The sequence below is a fragment of the Pungitius pungitius genome, chromosome 19 (genome assembly GCF_949316345.1).
Source record: "Pungitius pungitius chromosome 19, fPunPun2.1, whole genome shotgun sequence".
NCBI classification, from domain to species: domain Eukaryota; kingdom Metazoa; phylum Chordata; class Actinopteri; order Perciformes; family Gasterosteidae; genus Pungitius; species Pungitius pungitius.
This window is the reverse complement of record NC_084918.1, coordinates 4816712-4839710: the sequence shown is the minus strand read 5'-3', so window position 1 is coordinate 4839710 and position 22999 is coordinate 4816712. Positions and strand designations below refer to the sequence as shown.

Sequence of the window (22999 nt, the reverse complement as noted above, 5' to 3'; positions counted from 1 at the left end):
CTAATGGATGCCTTGGAACATCCCATAAGTGAAGCACAAAATGATTACAAGCCGCATAAAAAGACACGTTAATAGCGTACGTTTCTTTCGATAAAACAGTATTGATTAAGGCCAGTGGCTCTCCGTGTAGGATTTTATTTGACTTTGCCTCATGCACCATACTTTAAGAACCACTGGTCTGGTGCTTATGTTTCTGATCATCAGGTTTTTGACATGTACTGTACAGCAGTATGGGTTGTTCAACACAGACGCGCGAGCCGCCTCGTTGACTGTGAACTTTACTCAATGCAATAATCCCAGATCATTTGTTTTCATACGAGCAAGCAATTGTAAACATTTGAAAGGGTAGAACAGAGAGAGAGAGGGGCTCCAGAGCCATGACATCGTCCACAGTGCATGACGTCATCCTACGAGGGATTTCATGACAGAAATCAAAACAACTTCTTTATACTGCTGTTCTGATGTAGCCTGGTCATCACACCTCTCTACCTATGGCACAGCGACAAACCAATTTATTGATTTTCTTTGAATGAAACCAGATCTGACAAATAGACATTAGCAATGAGCTATTTTTTAATCAGTTATTTTTCTTTCTTTTTTTTCCTGTCAACTATTTTCAATGTTACAGACAGTATGGAGGCTGAAAAAAAGATTTTTTTTTTGTAAGGTTTGGAACATTCAAAAATAACCTCAGAATATTGACTTTGAAGTGTCATCATAACTAGATACATAAATGTACAGGGTTTTTTTCTATTGTTGCAGCTTCACTAATTAAGTCATTGTTCACATTGTCGAACACATCCAATATTTCAGTATAAAAGAAGTGGTCCCTTCAAATTCCACAGCAGAGAGAAACACGATACATTCCAAATGTGGCCAGCGGAGCTCCTCAAACTATGAGTTAAAGTAAAGCTTTAATTCCACAATAAAAAGGGGGGAAACAGCACTCGATGCAAAATGAACGTCAAATCAAAAGGTCTTTGGTGGAAAGGTAGGTTTTTTCACAGTTTGGAGTACGTCAGCAGCGATTTGCTCAAGTCCTTGGCCTCCCCGGAGGTCCTGACTCTTTCGTAGCCCAGGACAGACATGGCGTGGTGACAGTAGTCCTCCACTTGCTTGATCTGTTGAATGCTGAGGACCGTTCTCCACGCAGTGGCGGCCTGCGTGGCGTTCCTCGACGAGACGATGAACGGCTTCGAGGACGAGCTGGAGCCGCTGGTCATGTTGAGTGCAAAGGACTCTATGTCGCGGTTGGCGGTGAGGTTGGCGAAGCGGTAGATGTTCCGCAGGGTCTTGACCGGCCTGTCGACCAGGTCCTCGTACCGCACCGCCATGTACTTTCCCTTCAGCCAGTGGGGCGGGTTCAAGGCAGTCCTCAAGGTCCTGGAGGTGCGGTCACAGATCACCTCCATGGCTCCTATGGAGTGGTAGTCCGCGCCGTCCTTCTTGTTGGCCTTGTGACCCGGATCCACAAAAGGTATCCGGCGAAGTTTGGGATCCCTGCTGCGGACCACCTGTAAGTTTTCCCTTATCAGGCCGTGTCTCGATTTGATCCTGGAGTTGGCCACCGCCCGCGGGTCTCTGACCAGGTGTATCACCTTCAAATCCAAGGACGGGTCCTCCATGAGCGGGGCCAACACGTTGACGTCCAATATGCGAACCCCTTTAATGACTATGGTGCTATATTTGAGGCACTCCTCCTCCAACAGTCTAAGGCTTTGAGGGGGGCACTTTTTACACAACTTATCATCCACCATCCCCACCACGTCCTTCTTGTAGGCTGAGCAGAGGGGATATGAGCACACCACTTTGTTAAGAGTGGCCCCAAAGAGTCCCAGGGAGGTAAAGTTCTTGCCCCCGGGGCTGTTGTAAAGTTGGAAAACAGACAGATCACAGCGGTACAAGGAGCTGAGCATGTCCCTGGCCGCCCCTTGTAAAGACACCGCATCACCCGGGTACAGTTTCTGCCAGATGTGCCACATCGGCTCATACAGGAAGAACACCTCGGGGTTTTGGTTAAAAAGCTCCCCGAAGAAGGACGAGCCCGACCTCCAGGTGGTCAGAACGTAGATGAGCTGCCTCTTTTTGGCCAAGGAGGGCCTGTAGAAGAAGCGGATGTCCGATCTGCTTTGATAGGTGGTGCTCCTCAGTTGATGATTACACTGCTGGGGCTGTTTGGTCCATTTGTAATTGGCCAAGTTGAGCATAGTGAAGAGCAGCAGTAAGAAATAGGCCATGAATAACACAATCCTCTTCCTGCGGAGGACTTTCATCACGAGCCCGGGCTGCGCTATTATCTTGGTATGGTTCCTGTAGGTCTTAAGCTTCCTCCCAAAGCCGGCATCTTTCTCCCAAGGCGCTGTCAACTTCAGTGGTTGATGGTATTGTTTGCTTCTCATTTGTGCCCCTTCGAGAGAGTGGCTCTCACCACCGGGCGCAGCTCCTCACATCGACCGCGCACCGACACACTCCGCCGGACGTATCCAGCCTACACCGGGACTCGACACCCGGGCTTGAAGAGCGGCTCATCGGGTTATATCCTCGCGAAATCCCGTTTTTTTTTTTTTTAACTGCACTGCGCAACGCGCGCTATTCGTGGGCACGGGCGAGACGGGTCGCGTCCGAGGTGTCCGATGGCGCGCACGCTGCGGTGGTTCCGTGGGGCGGCCCGGTGCTCAAAACAGAGAGGAAGGAGCCTTCATCGCGGTCACAGACGCCCTTTTTTCTTTTTGTCAGACGTGCAGCGGAGGCATCCCTGCGCAGTTGGCCGTCTGATGATGCATCCTTGTCAAAAGCAGCTCCCCTCCTCCCACCTCCCGCCGCTAAGATTTGACGCGCCTTTTTTCTTTTTTTGGGGGGGGGGAGCTCACATCAATCCGCATCTTCCGGGATGGATCCGGGGCACGCTCGGTATCCACGGGAACCGCGTGTGGCGTCCCTCGTTCTTCTTGCGGCTCCGCTAGTCCAACTAATACAAACTAGACTGGACTCAATCACAATGCAAGGAGAAAGACCCGCCCACAGAGGGGAGGGGAAGGGGGCTGATTGGCGCCGTCGTGCGCCAGCGAGCCGCCGCCATTGGATCCGCTGCGCGTCAGTCCCGGTGCAGGCTTCTGTCTCCCTCAGCGCAGCCGGCGATGGGAGACTGTGGGAAATGAGGCTGTTGTTGTGGCTCCGGAGAGGCCTAGCCCAGCCGTCTGCATCATTCTTTACATGCTCCACCCTTCTTTCTTTAAGACATGCAGCTGCACACTACAGCAGGTGCAAGTGCTGAATATGGGGGGGCGGATGGTTATTTGGCCAAAACGATTTGAGCTCCCGCCTCCTTTGTCTTTGAAATTGTCTTTTTGAGTCTTACACTGCAAAGACCTTTCTTTATATCCCTTGTTATGTGTGTTTCTACTACAGTGCAGAGACGAATCGATATTTCAAATTAAATTCACTCGTTACAGCCTCGAGAGGGCAGTCCCAATCTATGGAAAGAAATCTAAAATGCACTGTGCGCTGAAGGGAAAAATCCTGTGATTAATTAGAAATAAACCATGAACACGTCAAAGTAAAGTATATTCCTATCAGAGTACCACAATGATATTCTTTGAGTTGATGCAATCACTCTGCAACCGTGATTGACACTCCTCTCAAAAGGGAATCAGCTGAGTTGTGACATGCAACATCTGTTTCTGCCGAACTGATGAGTCAAAGGAAGCTGCAACGGCCATGTGTTCGAACAGAGGAAACCACATACAGGTTGAAAACCATCTTTCCCAACAGGTTTGCCAGTTAGGCCCCAAACAATGAAAGTGAAATAGCCCTTTGACCCCTGATGCGTAATCACTATGTTATATAGATTGAGATTCAATGATTTTGTAGTAATATTTGGTGATTTAATTATGATTAGCTATAAGATATGTGTATATATTGGGGTTTTTTTTTAGAAGAGATGTACAACAGGTCAGTTAAAGCTGTGTTTGTTTTATGAAAATAGCTTAGATTTAGGTTGGATGTGATACTATGCAGTAAATGATTACTTTTTATGCTTTGTTTAGTGTACCACAATTTGATATTACATACATCATTTTGTATATTTAAAAGAAACCTTGGTGCATGCTGCCCTCTGCTGGGGCAACATGTTTCTGTTTCGGTTCTCTTTTTTCATGAGCAAAACCTCATTTATGTAAATAATCAGTGGTATCAACATTTAGGCCGATTGAAAAACTGATGTAACAAATGTAGTTCTGCTTTATAAATAGTATTTTGTATTTATATATTTTATATATGTTCCATATAGTCGTAAAGTTTCTCCACCTTTCAGGCTTTCTGTCCCATTTGAGGTTTCTTTGGTCCTGTCTTCTCTAGGTTGGAAAATCTGATAATGTGACACTTCATCGCACCAAATAACTGTCTGTATGAATCCAATATTCTACATAATGTTGTTTAAGTTTATGTGCGTTCTGTCCTATTAAAGAAGGCAGTTCTGGGAGGCATTATTGTTGGCTAATAAAGTGCAGATACAAGGTACAGACCTCTTTCCCCGCTTGCATGTGTAATTGCTTGGTAATAAAGTGGACTGGGAAAAGCTTGTTAAAAGAGGCTCACTTAATAAAAAAAAAAGCTCCTCTATGAATTTTAATTAACACGGGCTGTTTCAATCCACATGGACATTTTGTTAGCTTTTCTATGACGTCTTTGAGTTGATTTTATTACTTAATGAGAAGCCATTTGAGGACACCACAAGACCCGCAGAGCAACAGAGTGAATTCAAATAATCAAAAAATGTATAAATAAATGGTGTTTCTATTACATTGTCAGTGTCTTGCTTTCTTACATAATCACACTGTATTTCCTTGATGATGTTCTCAATAGAACAGTAAACATGTGGAGCCATCCCAGGTGGGGGGGAATAGGGGCGTCAACATTAAGTAAATATCACGATGCACGCCCGAACACATATATTTTAAGGACACATTGACATCACAATCCTGCACAATACTAGTTACGCTGTTCTGTGTCATCCATATGCTGTGAAGACTGCTGGACCAGACACACTAATTCCTCATGCATGCAACCCTAAATATGTTCAGCAGCCTCCACGGCTGCACTGACATGCCTTGTTACATAATCATGCATGTTGAGCCTGCAAAATGAAAGCGCAAGTGGAGGAGGAAACATGCGCAGTTGCAGCCTCGTCGGCAGCATCAGGACCAAAATGATCCCAGGGAGCGCGCGATGCAAGAAGATGGTGCATGTAAACACGCCGAGGGGGATGACTGTGTCTTTTTCTCGCACCGCAGTCGCTGTACGTGCGTCCACGAAACCGACCTTTGAATGAATTTCGTTTGGGGACGACAAGAGAGAGAGAGAGAGAGAGAGAAAGCGAGAAAAAAAATAACGTCTCATTTTCAGTCGGCAGATGCGCGCAGACGGAGCGACGAAGACTGAACGACAATAACGACACGGAGTCAAATCGGTTTGGCCGCATTACGACGCGTTAAATCCTCCGCGGGGCTGCGACGGACAACACGCGCAACACAGAAAACAGATACCCCCCCCCACCCCCCTCCCCTCCTCTCATGTCACCCCGCACGGCAGGCTTTCTCGTGTAATGGTCGCGGGGTTCTAGTGGGATGCACATCAGTGTTTGGCCGTACTCGCTCTCCGTCGTAATGGCAGCTCTGTACCAGGGCACGGACGCTTCCTCTCCGGATACATTTCTGGCCTTGAAAGACGTGCGAGAGGTGAAAGAGGAAACTACGCTGGACGAGAAGCTCTTCTTGCTGGCGTGCGAGAAAGGTTGGTTTGGTGTAAAGTATACCTCATATCTCATGTTCATGTTATTTGATGCACGATTGCTGCTGTAGGTTTATGATACTGAGTAGTTGACACCCTACTGGAGCATTAAGCATTGTAGATACATTCAACCATGACTAACAACTTGACGGATTTCCTGTGAATAACTCTCTCGCAGCGGCCCACATGTTGGAGATGTGCCCACAGCGGTTATTAAATAATTAGCTGATCGTCTGCTCATCTGAAAGTTTCCCTCCCTGCTCAGCTGACTTTCCACAGCTCCTCGTACGGAAAGGAATGCACGCCGAACCGAAGAGAAACCCGCACGAGATGCAGGCGGCGCAAGCGTCGAGATGCAAAAGAGGCGTGGGGTTACTTAAGTTAAGGACGACTGCACTGGCGGTGGTTGCTGAGGACGAGCAGGCCAGCAAGCTGCCAGTGTGACCATATACAGTCTCTCCAAACATGGCTCAGCAGCAGAGATGTTCCTTTGAGGGAGATGTTATTGTTTTACACGAATGAGGTGAAGAGGACTGCTGGAGCCGAGCGTCTGCCTTTTGCGACCCGAAGCCGTGCCTGTTCGGCTCGGGCCGCAGGGGATATCGTACTGCTTTTGTAAATGTGACTCCTGCGACGGGTTCCCTAGAGTGGATTCGCTTCATGTGCGCTCTGTCTTCCGCCTGGCCTTTCCAGGCGACTACTACATGGTGAAGAAACTGCTTGAGGAGAACCGCCACGGCGAGCTCAACCTCAACTGCGTGGACGTGCTGGGCCGGGACGCCGTCACCATCACCATCGAGAACGAGAACCTGGACATCCTGCAGCTGCTCCTGGAACATGGCTGCCAGGTAGCCGACGAGTACACAAACAATGACACCCCTTCGTTATCTCGCTTGTCCTTGCACGTCACCTGCCACCCCGGATGGCTTTGATTTCCGGCTTGTTTCCGTGCAGGCGACGGACGCCTTGTTGGTGGCCATAGACTCTGAGGTGGTGGGAGCTGTGGACATCCTCCTCAACCACAGGCCGAGGAGATCCTCCAAGCCCTCCATTGCAGTTGAGTCGCCCTCTCGTTACGGTTGTAAAGCGTCTTGCGAGCAAAACATGCGCAAAGACCCTCTGCCCGGTAATGCACATTCTGATCTTCTGTCGCTTTCAGAAACTGATGCAGCGTATTCAGAACCCAGAGTATTCCACCACCATGGACGTGGCTCCGGTCATCCTTGCAGCCCACAGGAACAACTACGAGATCCTGACCATGCTGCTGAAACAGGACATCTCGCTCCCCCGGCCCCACGCCGTAGGCTGCGAGTGCACGCTTTGCAACGCCAAAAACAAGAAGGACAGCTTACGGCACTCCAGGTACACGCAAAAGGAAGACAAAACACAAAAAATGTGCTTTTCCCAGCTTGGCTGCATTAAGCTGCCATTGATTTAAAGCTGGAAACTGGTATTTTGCTGAGTAGCTGTAACACCACCTTTGCCTTCCAGATGATGCATGTGTCCTTTGATGCAATTGTTTTTGGCCTTTCTCTGGTATGTAGGGTCTTAAGAGCAGCACTGAATCAATTGGTCTGTCAAGCTTAGCTTCTTCATCTTCGTCCTCGCGGCATCTTCTATCTGATGACAGCATCAGCTTGAGAATGTCCTCTGAAACATCTGGAATAAAATGATTTACCGGCATACACATTGGCTCATTGGTAATGCTTGTTTCTACTGTACCATGAAAATCTACAGCGCTTTCTTTGTCCCACAAAGGACTCCTATGGCTCTCTGTTATCGCCTGCGTCATCTTATCTGCTCATAGATGCAGTATTTGGTCCACCAGTACTGGTCCAACAAGTAGTGGTTTTACACCAGAGGATAATATCACAGCAAAGTGTTATTTAAAGGGAAGTTGCTTTACTCAGAGAAGCAGTGCTTCTTGATACTATTCTGCAGAGGAGAATAGGAGATTCTTCTCTGCCAGGCACTTTTATTCTCTCTGCAGGTCAGTGTAGCTTCCCACACACTAAGCTAAATGAATCAGGCTGCAGTTTGGCTGGCAAACAAACGCCGCGGGTCAAACCAGGTACGAGTGAAACAGCCAGATGGCTGTACTCATCCGCACACCTGGTTCTTCCCGTTCCTTCCCTCACAGTTTCCTCTTGCCACTTTTACCTCCTCATGCGATTTTGATATTTTTGGATCAGGTTCCGCCTGGACATCTACCGCTGCCTGGCCAGCCCCTCTCTGATCATGCTGACTGAAGAAGACCCCATTCTTAGGGCCTTTGAACTGAGTGCAGACCTCAAGGAGCTCAGTCTGGTGGAGGTGGAGTTCAGGTATGATTCCCATCCACCGCTGCACGTCTGTCAGTGCATGTTTACCTGATTTCTTCGCAACCAAAGATGAGACATTGTCACACTCACACCTCCATGGTGGGAATGTGAACCCCGTTCCTTCAGGAAATGTGACAGATAATTATAATCTTTTCATGTGTTCTGGTTGTATCTTTTTTTGTTCCAGGAATGATTATGATGATCTGGCGAAGCAGTGTAAGATGTTCGCCAAGGACCTGCTGGCTCAGGCTCGAAACTCTCGAGAGCTCGAAGTGATTCTCAACCACACATCCAATGAGGATCAAGTTGACAAGAGGGGTCTCCTTGAGGAGCGGATGAACCTCAGCCGACTCAAGCTCGCCATCAAGTATAACCAAAAAGAGGTGAGACAGGCAAAGTCTGCACCATTCCTTGGCATTGTCATGTTGCAGGATAATCTGTAATCTAAGTGAGTTGAGGATGTGGGCTCATATATTTTTTGCTAATTTAATTTCACAGCTGTCCGCAGATCAGTTGAAAGAAAACCATAACACCATCTGTTATAAATGACTTCTTTATTTACTGTATTATATCTCAAACGTCACATCTGTTAAAGCAGAACATGTGCTTCTCTTTTGGAAATAGTTTGGCAATACTTCCTCCAGGGAATGCACTGAACCCCGGGTGATGATTTACAGCTGGGATGGCTCAGTATGAAAAGTGTGACCCATGTATCACAGCCTAGCTAGTGGCCGACCATTGAATGCCGGCTGAATACAAAACAGTGATACTCTCATCTAAGGCTGGGCTGAGGATTTTTATTGGTGGGAGAACATTGATACAAATGGAGCTGGCTGGAATTTTCTCTTTTCTGTTGTATTCATGCGGATTCCCCCCCCCCCCCCTCCGACGCCCGTTTTTCCAGTTCGTGGCTCAGTCCAACTGTCAGCAGTTCCTCAACACCGTCTGGTTCGGGGAGACGGCCAGTTACCGGCGCAAGCACACCTGTCTGAAGATGGCCACGGTGCTGAGCGTGGCCATGCTTTGGCCGCTGCTCTCCGTCTGCTACCTTTTGGTGCCGCGCTCCCGCGTGGGCCAGATCATCCACACGCCCTTCGTCAAGTTCATCATCCACAGCGCCTCCTACTTCACCTTCCTGCTGCTGCTGAACCTGTACTCTCTGGTCTACAACGACGGCAAGAAGAACACCATGGGCCCTGCGCTGGAGATGATCGATTACCTGCTCATCCTTTGGATCATAGGTCAGCTTTTTGCTTGTCGCGTGGAGGGGGTATTATGTGCTATCGTCATAGCATAAGGCACTAAGTGAGCGGATTGTTTCATCACTAACATCTTTACGGACACACTATAACCAAGAATAGAATAAAAATCCAATCATGCAAACCAGAATTTAATAGAATAACGTTTCATGGCGTGGCGAAAATGAGAGATTCCTGTTATGGCCCGGGCTATGTCCAGTATCCTGTAACCGTAATCCTATCAGGAAGAACATGACAAACAGCCGTTTCTATGCTCAACGACAGAAAGGCTGGCTTGACTGGATTAAATTCAGTTCTGCTTCTAAGTGAGCTCTATCGAAAGGAAAGCTTCTTCTTTCTCCCCCGTGGCCCATCTGAGTGCTCACATACATGCAAACATGTATTTGCACGGAGGGAAAAGACATGTGCACAAAGCCTTATCTTGTTGGGATAGGGGGCGGGTCAGTGAGCTGGAGTAGATTGGTCCTCCCTCTGGGGAAGGACCGATCTATCTGCTCTTTTGCCAAGGAGCCATTAGCGTGATCGTTCAATCGATTTAATGGCTCTGCCTTCTAAGCAGAGATATTTGTCTCAAGGTTGCAGCATCCTCCCTTTCTCATCCAGACACAAAGTAACGCAACCACACCTCACTGGTTTTGAGGCAATTGACTTATTGTTTTATTATTAATAATTCCATGTCAGAAATTAGCACTGGGTTCTGTATTTTGCAGGAGATGAGATCAGCAGTAATAGTCTTTTTTCCCCCTGGGGCCTAGATGGCCTTACGGCAAAGATTCCTCAAGTACGGCAAAGATTATCATCAGCGTTAAATTCTGATGACTTTTTTTCCCTTATTGCAAAACAGCTCTGATGCAAAGATGTGATGCCGTACTGCAGTTTCGTACGCTCTTGTGTCTCTGCAGCCACAACACGACACCCAAGACGAGTTAAATCATAAAAAAAACGGTATTCACAATGATTTACAAATCAAATCAAAGGGCTATTAGAATGTTAAAGGACGCCATTATGGTCGCCGCATGTCTACAGAAACACTGACAGGCAACACAGCTGCTTCCCATTGTCCTCTCTTTCTCCCACGCTATCCCTTTCTCTCGTCTCTCCCCTGCTCTCTTCATCCTGCTGTTCCCCTGAGCCAGAGGCCTCTTAATGGGGACGTCAGAGGCTGAGAATGTCAGTGTGTCTGTGGGCTACTGCCGTGTGTGTGTGTGTCTGTGTGTGTGTGTGTGTGTGTGTGTCTGTGTTTCTCAATACATCTCTTGCTTCCTTGTGTGGACTTTGATTTGAAAAATTCAAATTCAACCTTTACACAGAAAGACAAGTGGATTTTTGTGCCGAGGCCCGGCTGCCTTCCTTCTTGTGAAACCAATAACACATGAATCAGGTTTGATGTAATGCAATCATTTACAATTCAAAGGCATAGAGCCTTGACTGGCAGCTGGAGTCAAGTTTCAGTCATTTTATTATTAGTACTGTATGTTTAGAATTGATGAAACTCCACTTGGACAGACATCCGTCTTTATTAAATTCCTCACGCCTTCTTAAATCTCGCACACGACCCAATTTCGTCACACTGATCTCCATTTTTCTTCGCCTCAGACATCCCCGTGGTCCACCGTGAGATGACACGGGGGGTTGAAGTTATTTTAAAAATGTCATTAGTATGCCATTTTGTCTTCTTCATGTGTGTGGTGATGGGGACTTCCTGCTCTCCCCGTAGGCATGGTGTGGTCCGATGTGAAGCGCCTGTGGTACCAGGGGCTGGAAGACTTTCTGGATGAGTCGAGGAACCAGCTGAGCTTCGTCATGAATTCCCTTTACCTGGCCACCTTTGCCCTCAAGATAGTTGCTCACAGCAAGGTACGCACACATTAAACACACATATTTAGAGGACGGAGAACATACACACATCCAACTGGGTTCGGAAAGTTGTTCATACCTGTTTGCTCTCTTGAACAGGGTTAAATAGTGAGATATGAAGTACGAGGTTAGAAGGAAACAGTGGAAGCAAGTAGCCTAAAAAAACGGCCTAAAGCTCATCAAATAAGATGCAAATGAATCGTGTCTCATTTGTTTATCTGTACAAGAACAGATAAGCCGTGGCTCTGCTGCGAGTTATGTACTCGACTCGACTAAAGTGCATTTCCCAGCGTTGAAAATTGTTGTCAAAGGGTTATTTCCACATTTCCATTGCAAGTAAATGTGTTTTCCTAAATGTGTCTCGCTTGTTCTTCAGTTCAAGAATGTGGAGGAAACGGAGAGGAAGAACTGGGACGCCTTCCACCCCATCTTGGTGGCCGAGGGCCTGTTTGCCTTCGCCAACGTTCTGAGTTACCTACGACTCTTCTTCATGTACACCACCAGCTCCATACTGGGACCACTACAGGTAGGAAAGCGCCGCCGACGCAAATAATTCATAATATTTGCGTGGTTTAAGAGCGTTTCTCATCCGGCCACGACTGAAAACACCCTTTTGGGGTGTGAACAAAATGGCCTGACATGAACTCGGGACAGATCATTAACGCCGCTTTCTCTCTCCTGTCATTCTCTGTAAGCCCACCACTCACACACACACACACACACCGCCCACTCTCTCTTCCTCCCTCCGGCGAAGTGCGAACACTCAAGGACAAACCCACACTAAACATCACACCAGCACCGTGCATCATCATAAGCATTGAGTGTAAGCACTGTGCGTTCTGCAGTGGCATCGCCGTTAATCGCCGTCCTGCTGTCACCGTTTCCCTCATCTGCTACGTGAACGAGAGCCTTCGGGCTGCGCAAAATTGATGCATCAAGCTTAACTGACCCATCAAGGCCGCGTGTCAGAAGCAGAAGGCGTGTGCTTAACCCGTACAGTGAAGTCTGATGCAATGCCATCTTAACTCCTACTTGTAATTAAAGGGAAAAATACAGTCATTACTTTTAGAGTCAAGGGCAAAACCTTTTAACTTATTTTCTGCCTGATAACATCGTGGATAGCTTGTGCATTTTACATTTTCAATAGCAGACAACTGGATTACAATCACTATACGCGGACACGTGTACAAAAGCGTCACAGTTTCAATGGCGTGTGGTTCATCTAATCAACTTTGTTTCTTTATTTTTTTTACCTTTCTAGACAATCAGTGCCAAAGGTGTCCGTTTTTATCCCATCACGATGTATCTTCTATCTATGAAGCCAGCCAACATTCATCTGTGTGGGGCTTTATAACATATAACATATTCAGTTTATTTGCATGGATGCCTTCCTGTCATTACGTCAAGTGCTGTTTTGGGCTTGACCCATAAAACTGCAGGGTGCCCTGTGGGTTGTTTATTTGCACTTTTCCACTACAATCTCCTCCACCTTCCTGCTCCCCTCCCTCCACTCTCGTCCAAACCCTCTCCGCGCGCCGACTCACTCTGTGACATCACCGTCTGGCGTTGGGGAGGATGGAAAAAACGATCAGCTTTGGAAATACAGGCGATGTGGCTGTGCGTCCACGGCTGCGCTCCCATTGCAGACACACCTCCCCACGGATGCCCACGCATTTCCACACTTTGTGCGTCCCGTGAGCGTGCAATTATTTGCGCACACAGACGGTGATGCAGTGCTACGTGGGTTGCAGTGATGTAGGAGGCCAGCTCATATTTCTGCCGGGCAGCGCCCCCTACTGAGGTTGGAAAGAGTGACTGAAAGTGGGGTTTTTTGGGGGGGTTTTCGTCCACTATCAACAGTGTGCTCACAATGAGCTCACTCATGGCCCAGGCTTAACTTCAGCGACAGTGTTAATCTCCCATAACTGATACAGGCACGCCAGGAGACAGGTAGGAATGTGTTTTAGGAGAAAAGACACAAGAGGTCCCCCAGCTGCGTACTAAATAAATTATTATGGAGCTATAATATAATTTATATTGTTCTGTGTTCTCACTGAAGAGTGCAAAATACTTGAACATCTTGGTAAACAAGAGTTAGAAAAATAAGATATTTTTTTAAATTGTAAAATGTATTTAAATAATATAAATGTATCATTTCTTGCTCTATTAAAGTGCAAAGTAAACAGCTAACTGTACTGTACGCTTGGGCAGGAAATTACTTCTGCATTCTTGCTCTGTTTGGCTGCCAAGCAGGGGCTCGGCAAGCAGGGAACGCCCTCAACTCCTATTTCAGATGAGTACAAGGCGGCACAGGAACACGCCGGGGGAATTTAGACATGACAAGAGAGCGAATCACCCACACAGACGGACCCTTCTCCTCAGACAAGCGGCCTGGTTTTCGGGCCGAGGGGACCGTGCCTGTTTTGCGGGGGGACGAGTACGCAATGACCTCGTTTGAGCATCAGTAGGTCCCAGTAAACAGATACGCCTCCCAGCTCTTTAAATAGGTTGTTTCCAGTGGTCTTTTTTCCAAAGAGTTCTCTCTTTGGCTTTTCCCATGTTTTTAATGTCGTACCTCAAGTAGGGTGAGGGCACCACAGCTGCCAGAATAGGCTGCTCCATCCGCCTCCTCAAGGGGTCACTGCATGACACATGGGTAATTATGTCTTCTGGTCTACAGCGGATCAAGCGCCACAGCATTAACAAGGCACACATTCGTGTATTCTCAGATCTCCATGGGTCAGATGCTGCAGGAGTTTGGGAAGTTTTTGGGCCTCTTCCTGTTGGTGTTGTTCTCCTTCACCATTGGACTCACCCAGCTGTACGGAAAGGACCAGCAGGACCCGGACAAGAATCCACCGAAGGACTGCGAGGGCATCTTCTGCCAGCGGCAGAGCAACGATGCCTTCCACACGTACGAGCCGACCTGACGCGTTAGACATTACGGGGCTGTAAAAAACACGATTTCAGTCTATAAAGGGTTAGTTTGTGGAAATGCTTCCCAAGTGCATCTTGGCTCCTTGTGTTTCACAGGTTCATGGGCACCTGCTACGCCCTGTTCTGGTACATCTTCTCCCTGGCACACGTGGCTCTCTTCGTCACCCGTATCAGCTACACGGAGGAGCTGCGCTCTTTTGTGGGCGCCATGATCATAGGCACCTACAACATTGTGGTGGTGATCGTGCTGACCAAGCTGCTGGTGGCCATGCTCCATAAAAGCTTCAGACAAATTGCTGTAAGTGCAAACTGCTGTCAGCGCTGTCAAGGGAATTTTCAGTTCCACTTGGAACCCGAATTAGCAGCTGTTTTCATTTATTTAAGGATTCGATTTTTCTGTGAATTCGTGACGTGTTGCACAGATGTTTCATTTTTACTCTGGAACCATGTCGCTGTTCTAAATCTTCTTCCTCCTTTGAACAGCTGGTTATGATTATTCTAAGTAAAACATCATTGTCCAGAACAATTTTTGCCCACAAGGATTTCCACCCAAAAATTTCTTAGTTTACATTTTCAAGATTCTCGTGTTTTGAATGCATATTTTGCCATTTCTGTATTCTCAAAGTTCTCGTTGGGTTTTCGGGCCTTCTGTAGAATCACGAGGACAAGGAGTGGAAGTTCGCTCGGGCCAAACTGTGGCTCAGCTACTTTGATGACAAGTGTACCATGCCTCCGCCATTCAACATCCTCCCCTCCCCGAAGACTGTCTGCTACCTGGTGACCAGCATGAGCAAGTGGATCTGTTCTCACACCTCAAAGGGCAAAGTGAAGCGACAGAACAGCCTCAGGGTAAGAAAAATGGTCCCATTTGGTCCATTCGCGCTTTCTGTAATATCTTGCCCTTTGTTACGAATGCCTTCATTGTCTTTTCCATCCAGGAGTGGAAGAACCTGAAGCAGAAGCATGACGAGAACTATCAAAAGATCATGTGTTGCCTGGTTCACCGCTACTTGACCTCCACGCGGCAGAAGATGCAGAGCACGGACCAGGCCACCGTGGAGAATCTCAACGACCTGCGCCAAGACCTCTCAAAGTTTCGCAATGAAATGAGGGACCTGCTGGGTTTCCGGACCTCCAAATATGCCATGTTCTACCCAAGGAGCTAAAAAAAAAAGGACTAGATTTCACTTTCCCCTCTCTCCGGTGGACAAAACCTCTGCTTCTCGTTTTTTCTGGGATGCTGTGTGTTTCCGAGCATGTGCACAAACTCTGCCCTTTGAACCTGGACCTTAACTAGAAGTATATATATACGTATATATTCTCCACCAAAGCCTCCCGACTCAGGCCCCCGTATGTATTAATCAGCTATTCAACCTTTTTGTAAATAAAGAAAGCCATTGATTTCATCAGAAAACTATTTAACAATTTATAGAAACGTTGATTTAATGGCATAAAGAACTGATTTTGCTGACTACAAATGCTGCTTTTTTGATTAATCTCTTTGAAAACTAATCTTTGTCGTGTTTTTTTCAACTAACGATCTCAGAATGCCAAATACACAAAAACGTGATCCATTCTCATTTTTAGCATAATTGCCTTGACCTCTCTCCACAAATCCAATCCACATATTATTGGCCATCTTTCGCTTTCCATTTGAAAGTTATTGTACAAAGACAGAGAAACATGAGGAACATGTTAAAGGAGTTTTATTTGGCAAGATAGAAACAATAAAATATAAATAGTATTCACAGACTTTTTTATATGAAAATATTTTCATTTCATAACTTTATAAAACCTGTGAATGTGTGCTGATAGCGGTGCTTGCATCTGCAAACAGACTAAAAGGAAAAGAGCTTTATCTAGGAAGTTCCTCATTTGGTTCACATACGACAGCAAATAATCTTTCAGAAAGAATCACACACATATTAAATATTGCACTTTTCGTCATCACTGGATAAACTGTGGACATTTTGCCCTTTAAAGTTTAACTCACAGATTGAGCTCCAGACTGTTAACGCCGGCATTAAAAATACAACAGTCAGCTGTGACAAGTCCCCTCTCAACACCGGGCATGGGAAGGAAGGGACTATATTTGTCTAATGCATACTAAATTAATCCCACTGTTTGTTCACTCAGACTCAGAGGGAAAAGCGGAATGTGGAAAAGTACGAGATGAATAGTGCCATCGCAGGACGGATGTGTACACTGGTAGTTTTAAACAATCTTGATTAATGTTTGTTTCAAGAAGCACATCTCTTTGAACTACTGTGCTCCATATTCAGGGTTCCTGTTAGCGGCTCCGATTTAAATCCCAGCCATGGTCATAGGAGGAATGTGAGTAGCCAGAGTAAGAATGGACTGCGGAAAAGTGTTGAAAAAACTAATTTTGCTGCTTATTAATCGGAGGTTTAACAACAGTCTAACCGACTCGTCTCTTAATAAAACACAGTAAAAGTATTTAACGTCTTCTTGCTCATTCTAAAGAAAATGGTGACTTGCAGCCAAAAATCAAAGTTCCGCTTAATTGAAATAATACTGTCGATTTTCTGTTTCATTCTGGCGCCTCTGCATCCAGATTCATTTTGTTGTTGGCCTGTGTTTGTGTTTTCGACATGGAGCAACCGGTTCACGCTCGACTGTTTCCATGCAACAGCCGACCAACCCGGGCCCACGCGTCCAGTGGCAATCCTCCACGGTACCGGGACTCAGCAGCGCTTGTTGTTCAGAACACTGAGTCCTTTCTGGTTCTTGGTCTTGAACGCCATAACGAAGTGCTGGGGGGCGACCTTACCGCGGCCGTCCTCCTCCACCTGGCCCATGAAGACGTAGTTCAAGCCTGGCGAGGTCACACAAAAGAAAACCTGAATGCAGTGGCGGGAACGACCATTCAGGGGGGGAGGCCAAACATCAGAATCTCCACCCGGCAGGGTCCGTGGGCCATGTGTTCAGTGTCGTTGGGGACAGTGAGTTCTGCCGCCCTCCTCGCACTTTGGGGAAAGCGCTCATCGACTTGAGCAATGGAGGCAAACTCAGAGCCGTAAGTTATTCGGGGACACCCTTCAATTTCACCGGCACTCTGGGAACTCACCCCTTCTGATGAACGGACACTTCTTGCACAGGATAATGATCTTGGTGCTCATGGTCTTTCCCGCCTGCTGGATGGCCAGACTGCCTTCTTTATACACGTTGAGAATAGAGACGGTGGCGTACATACTTCCTTCTCTCGTCACTGCAGTGATGACTGTCCCGGTTATTACTGTCGTAGACACACACACACACACACACACACACACACACGTTAAGACAAATAAACGTATTCATAAACATCCACTGAAATAGTACATCACTGGAAGAAAAGAACAACATACAATAAAATGATTAAAAAGCTAACGCTTTAGCATGTTAGCATGCCGACACTAAGCATTCCCCGTCATCAGTAGGATGCAACATCTGGACACAATGAGGTAAAAGTCAAAAGAATCCGCTGTTCACCACGGATATCTTCATCAAAATTTAATGACAACCCGTCTGATAATTAAAATCGTCATGATATTATTATTATACTGTGGCTCTATAGAAAAGTCATGGAATCGCTGATTCCTTTATGGCAGTGGTGCTAATGTGCGTAATGCAAACCGCTCAGAAAATGTTTCAACATCAAATGAAGAGAAGCCTGAAATTTAAAGAGTCATCATCAATAATGAGAAAACATGTTATAGGTTACAGAGTTGCTACCTACTGTATCTTATTGCTGTTTTTTTATATTTGGTTGTCCTGACACACTCCTGATTTCCCTGTACACGTCTTCAAAAGTATAAAAAATATTCTTTTGTTGCATGGACCCGACATTTGCCAGTGACAGCAGAGCCAGTGGAATTCTTTTTGTTGATGGAACCAATATGTCTGGACTTCACTACTGTTTTCCTTTCCTGACAGGGAGGAGAAGAGCACGACAATATTCAAATGTCACTTTTTCAAACATTTAGTGAGAAAGTCTAAACAATATCTTGGGAAAAGTTAGTGCATGAATTTACATGACTATTTCTCCAAATGTTTGAAAAAATGACATTTGAGTATTTTTGTGCTTTTTATGTCAATATGATTATTGCTAAATGTACCAAAACTGAGCAGGATTTTACAAACGGTGCCCCATATGTTGCAGCTACGACACACGCCACATCACACGGGGGAGAGTCTTTCCACGTGCAGGAACCACGTCGCCTCGGTTCCCGTTGCATTTCAACCCCTTTGAAATGCCATCCTAACTCATGAGCGAAACATCTCAAGGAGGAAAACATCAGAGAGCCGGAAACTAGCAACGGGAGGGCGAGCCTGAATCAACACAGTCATTAATCAGCAGTTTGCCCACAGTCAGAGGCCGAGAGAGAGTGTGTGTGTGTGTGTGTGTGTGTGCGTTCACACTGGATATAACTGTGTGCTACTGTATACACTCCTTCGCTTCCCGACAGGCTGTAAAAGAAGTCTTTGAGATGCGCAGTGAGAAATTCGAGGAAATGATATGTGTTCCCAACGCTGTTGTAAATCTTTGAAGAATGTGTAATGCAACGACGTTTTCCTATATGTGTGTACAGTAACAGTAAATATGTACAGCAGCAACAGCATCAGCATCGCTGGGGCACATCAGCGACTGAAGCTTATGTCCTTTAAGTAAGGAAAGCATCGATGTTCTTACCAAAATTGCTGGAGCAGTAATTGCTCTCGAGCGTTCCTCGCCTTTTGCATTTCTGCTGGCAGAGAGCGACAGAGTACTTCAGAGCTGCAGGGACACACACACACACACACACACACAAGAAGAATTCAATCACTGTAATTTTGCTCGCCACTAATGCAAGCGTTTCAGTTATGGTTGCATCCGTTCCTGCCGTGGTTTCTTTACAGATTGTTCTCAGGAACACAAGAGTGTCTCCAAATGGCTGTCAGTCCGCCCTCGGACTCACGGTGAAATGGTGCCATGATCTTAAATAAACATCTGGAGTTAGAGAATACAACACGGAATCCATGAAGAAAAATGATCGGGAAAATTAAAAGTGACCGTCTAAATTTTATTCTTACTGGATAAGAAAAAGTCAGGAACCAACCAAAAAGCAACTGTCTGACTGTATGAAATCATGGCAGAGAGGCGCCAAAAGAACCAAGAGAAGAAACGACAGTGTTTGGGAATTTGAGTTTGAGTATTAAAATGAGCTGCAAGACAAAAATACGAACTTGTGCTATATACATAGAGACAAGAATGGTGTAAAAAAGAGTTTTAGCTATGTTGCTATGTTGTATTCGAACTTCAGCACCATATTTTGTATTCAGACTTTGCAGAGAGGCGAATGATGCGTCACAACTCCATGTTGAATTTTAAAGATCCACAGCTGTGCTTACTCTTTATCCACATGACTCAATCCTCAACTAACATCTGTCTGAAGAGGACTCGAGGAGTGCTCTTTGTGACCTCGTTTCTTGCCCAGATCTGCTTGTGTTTAAGGTGAAAGATAAACCCCACGCGTTGGCAAGCTTATCCAGTAGCGCAAAGGCCAGTAGTTACATCGACAAAAACAGATGTTAGAAGATCTTCAAAAGGAGTTCTTATCGGATAAACGTTGCTACCTACGTATGGGCCTGGTGGTTCCTGGCTGTGTGGTGGTGGTGGGTGGTACTGTGGTGATGGAGAATTGCTTTGGTCTGAACTTGTAGTGTCCAATGAAGCCGTCTGCGGTGAGACTGAGATCAGACAGGAACTGGATGAGCAGCTGGTTCCCGTCGGAGAACACTGGCCTGCAAAGGAAGCGAAGCAGACTCAGTGCAAACTGAGGGGAATTTAAAGGATGGCTGTTCCAGTGAAAATAAAATGTGAATCACCTACGCGGGGGGGCTGTCTCCGCAATATTTGCCAATCCTCTTGGCATCGTTGATTTCTGCCCCGTTGAAAATGGAGACGTGGTCATAGCGGCAGTAGTTATCCCTCTCCACGTCAAACTTCTCAAACTTGACTTCAATAATCTGCCGCCAGAGACAAACCACAGAGGAAATATTGGTTCACGCACCAAATGCTTGTTGCAGGGTTATAAAGGCAGCCTGTTTGACTAAATACCACTCTATCATTTGTGGGACGACGTAGTCCTGTTCCACACCCATTCCACATTAAGCGTGCTCCACAATTTAGGATGAACTCATGTACCAAATCAACACAGGAGAACCAGCAATATACTTTTGTAGTTCATGCATTGTTCTTCCGCGTTGAAACATGGTGCCATTACCCACAATTCAAGATTTTCTAGTCACAAAAGGCCTTTTTATAAATATACAGCAGTATTACCGTGCCCTATGAACCAAATGTGGTAATCATACATGCTTTATTTCCCAAGAGACTAATTTATCACTACCCCAATACTACCCTTGACACGCAACCCAACAAAACCCACAACATCACAAAGTGGCCCTGAAAACTGTTACCGTGGAGCATCAACGATCTACTGTTGGCAAACTTCTTAATTAGCGTAGTTATTCTATTAATAGTTAAAGTGTTAAAAAGCGTTTCCTGCTTCCGTATGGCCTTAAGAGCTTTGCTATAAAGTCTCCTTTTAGAACAACTTAGATGGATTATTTTTGGAACTCTCTGACCTGGTTCTTTGGTGCCACTATGTGCCAGGAGCAGGTGACTCCAGCTGGATAGTCCTTCTCGGGCCAGTTGGGTGTTTTGAAAGTCCCGGAGGGCTTGTCCAATTTGCCTCCACAGTACTGCTCCCCTGTGGAGTAATTGCGTATCTTAATCTTGGATATTCACCAGAAATAATATGCACAATTTCATTATTGTTCCTTAAGGGCAACGATCCAGATCTTATCCATAATCTTAGATCATATGAGTATGACCCACATCTGTAATAGGAGCTCTCTTTCCTTCTTTGTCATTATGTGCACCCTGCAAATAATTCGGGCATTAGTCCTGTGCATGGGACAGTTTAATAAAAACAGTAAACTTCCAGCCTTGTCAAGCATATAAAAAAAATATGTTTAATAATAACACAAGTCTTATGCTTAGATTGATTTTTCCTTTTTCCGACACAAATAACTATAATTTAGCACATTGACAAGGATGAAGGCTAAAAAGAAATGTTGTGCTGTGCAAAAAGGCTGGTTAATAGAAACTATCCATTACGGCCGTCAGCTTCCTTGGGCACGAAGAACAAGCCACTGAAATTCCTCAGAAACCGAAGAAGTGACTTTGAAACTCAGTAGAGAGGAAGAGAGGCTCATTCCACTAACATTTCTGACCTGTGCCTCCTGCCAAAGTGCTCCATAAAAATGTCAGTGAGACATTCAACATTACACTGCTAAATAATGTTGAGATGTTCCTCCCTTTTGCAACCTTAAACTCATAATCTCGTCTTGTCTATCACTGTTTTGTTTTACTGCTTGTCTACAAAACCATTTCTGGGGCACATTTTTTTTTCTCTTTTCTCTGATTTACGTACCATGCAATGACCTCAAAGACATTGTGTTGCCTTGTTAATTTGTATGAACCTCATCCTACGCCGACACAGACACGCTCCGAGGCCGGTTCACAGCTGAGACACAGTTCCACGGTGTCTGGCTATTACATGCTTGGGTAGCGGCACGGTATTCTCTACACACCTTTTGCACCAACATAAGAGCCAGCCTGCCCGAAAACCATTCTCAAACCTTTCTTTCTTCCCATTTTTTTCATGCCCACCTCTTTCATGTGGGTGGGCAGCCGAGAAAACAGCCAGGAAGCCACTCCCGGCTGTGTTGGCGTCGGATACCATCTGCAGGAGCATCTTGTTGCCCATGGAAACCAGAGCCCCCGGCTTGAACGTCCCACAGAAGCGGCCCAGTCTCTGCCCACCGGCGTGGCCGCTGTAAACGTCCACATAGTCGTAGCGGCACAGGTTGTCGTTCTCCAAGTCGATGGAGCGGAACGACAGGACCACCACTTTTCCCTCTGGGACCTGGGTGTGAATTTACAGAGCGGCATTAAGAGTCACTCGGGCTCATCACGTGATTGATATATACGTGAAGTCAAAAAGCAACTTGGTCCAGCCAACTGTGACTGTTCAAATCCACAGTGGAGGGAGCCAGACTGGAAAGTGGTTGACTATTTTTAGAAGGAAATTGAGAGTTTGGGTTTTGAGAATCATATTATAGTGTGCAGCTGTTTAAAAAAAAAGCAATTTAGATATCAATGCTTTCATCATCATTAGCCAAAGTAAATGTGTTTATTGGACTCACTGTGATTCTCCACAGACATTTGGCATTTGGAGGGTAAACTCCGGGGTACCCCTGGCTCCCAATTACTCCAGAGTCCCCTGTAATGTTTCCGCCGCATGTGAAGGTTGGTCTATACAGGGGAGAGAAGGTTTACTCGTTTTCATAATATCAAATGTGTTGAATAAATAAACATTTATTCAAACGTCAACGACAGCCTGCGGTTGATTCAACACGGACTCGATTCGATGCGCCACATGTCCCGACTGGATGCTCTCCGGACTACATTCCTCTAAATAAACTCCGCTCCACCGACGCTGCCTCTCCACAGTCCGCGCGCACACATTATATCATTTCAAACCCATTTGTTCTCCTCCCACTCATAATTAAGCTTTTGTATTCGACTAAAAATAAATGAAAGAGAAAATGAGATTAAAGTACCTGCGCTGAGACTGCGCACAAACCTCCGCCAAGAAGAGCAGACTCCATGCGCAGAAAAGACCGCACGTTCCCCGCATGGTTGGGTCAACGGTGCGCGCTCCTCGCCTGCTTCCGCCCCGCGACACGAGTGGCACGGTGAGCTGCTCAAAGGGCGCTGTAACTAAG

General features: G+C 46.1%; 3 protein-coding genes across 3 annotated transcripts; 1 reads left to right on the top strand and 2 right to left on the bottom strand.

The window, feature by feature from the left end:
- Positions 1 to 262: 262 nt before the first annotated feature.
- Positions 263 to 3065, bottom strand: chst2b (carbohydrate (N-acetylglucosamine-6-O) sulfotransferase 2b). The gene has a single exon (XM_037456383.2). The coding sequence runs from the start codon at positions 2397 to 2399 to the stop codon at positions 1002 to 1004; it is 1398 nt and encodes a 465-aa protein (XP_037312280.2). The 5' UTR covers positions 2400 to 3065; the 3' UTR covers positions 263 to 1001.
- Positions 3066 to 5058: 1993 nt separating this feature from the next.
- trpc1 (transient receptor potential cation channel, subfamily C, member 1) lies at positions 5059 to 15913 on the top strand. Its single transcript, XM_037456122.2, has 13 exons — positions 5059 to 5790; positions 6481 to 6635; positions 6742 to 6843; positions 6947 to 7149; positions 7980 to 8111; positions 8296 to 8491; positions 9013 to 9349; positions 11085 to 11224; positions 11601 to 11750; positions 13954 to 14138; positions 14258 to 14459; positions 14816 to 15010; positions 15100 to 15913. Exons 1-13 carry the CDS (start codon positions 5625 to 5627, stop codon positions 15325 to 15327), a joined length of 2391 nt encoding a protein of 796 aa, XP_037312019.1. The 5' UTR covers positions 5059 to 5624; the 3' UTR covers positions 15328 to 15913.
- A 1113-nt stretch (positions 15914 to 17026) lies between these two features.
- On the bottom strand, positions 17027 to 22981 carry pcolce2b (procollagen C-endopeptidase enhancer 2b). The gene is made up of 8 exons (XM_037456594.2): positions 22835 to 22981; positions 22418 to 22526; positions 21882 to 22137; positions 20792 to 20916; positions 20034 to 20170; positions 19782 to 19945; positions 18855 to 18938; positions 17027 to 17417 (listed from the first exon to the last, which is right to left on the bottom strand). The coding sequence occupies exons 1-8, from the start codon at positions 22909 to 22911 to the stop codon at positions 17227 to 17229; spliced, it is 1143 nt and encodes a 380-aa protein (XP_037312491.2). The 5' UTR covers positions 22912 to 22981; the 3' UTR covers positions 17027 to 17226.
- Positions 22982 to 22999: the final 18 nt, after the last annotated feature.

Bases quoted from the DNA above. Each gene is read 5' to 3' on its own strand.
- chst2b (XM_037456383.2), bottom strand. From the start codon at position 2,399: ATGAGAAGCAAACAATACCATCAACCACTGAAGTTGACAGCGCCTTGG.
- trpc1 (XM_037456122.2), top strand. From the start codon at position 5,625: ATGCACATCAGTGTTTGGCCGTACTCGCTCTCCGTCGTAATGGCAGCT. The intron at 8,492-9,012 runs GTGAGACAGGCA...CCGTTTTTCCAG, and splicing joins TCAAGTATAACCAAAAAGAG to TTCGTGGCTCAGTCCAACTG. The intron at 15,011-15,099 runs GTAAGAAAAATG...TTTTCCATCCAG, and splicing joins AGCGACAGAACAGCCTCAGG to GAGTGGAAGAACCTGAAGCA.
- pcolce2b (XM_037456594.2), bottom strand. From the start codon at position 22,911: ATGCGGGGAACGTGCGGTCTTTTCTGCGCATGGAGTCTGCTCTTCTTG. The intron at 22,527-22,834 runs GTACTTTAATCT...TCCCCTGTATAG, and splicing joins TGTGCGCAGTCTCAGCGCAG to ACCAACCTTCACATGCGGCG. The intron at 19,946-20,033 runs GTAGGTGATTCA...CTTCCTTTGCAG, and splicing joins TGCGGAGACAGCCCCCCCGC to GCCAGTGTTCTCCGACGGGA.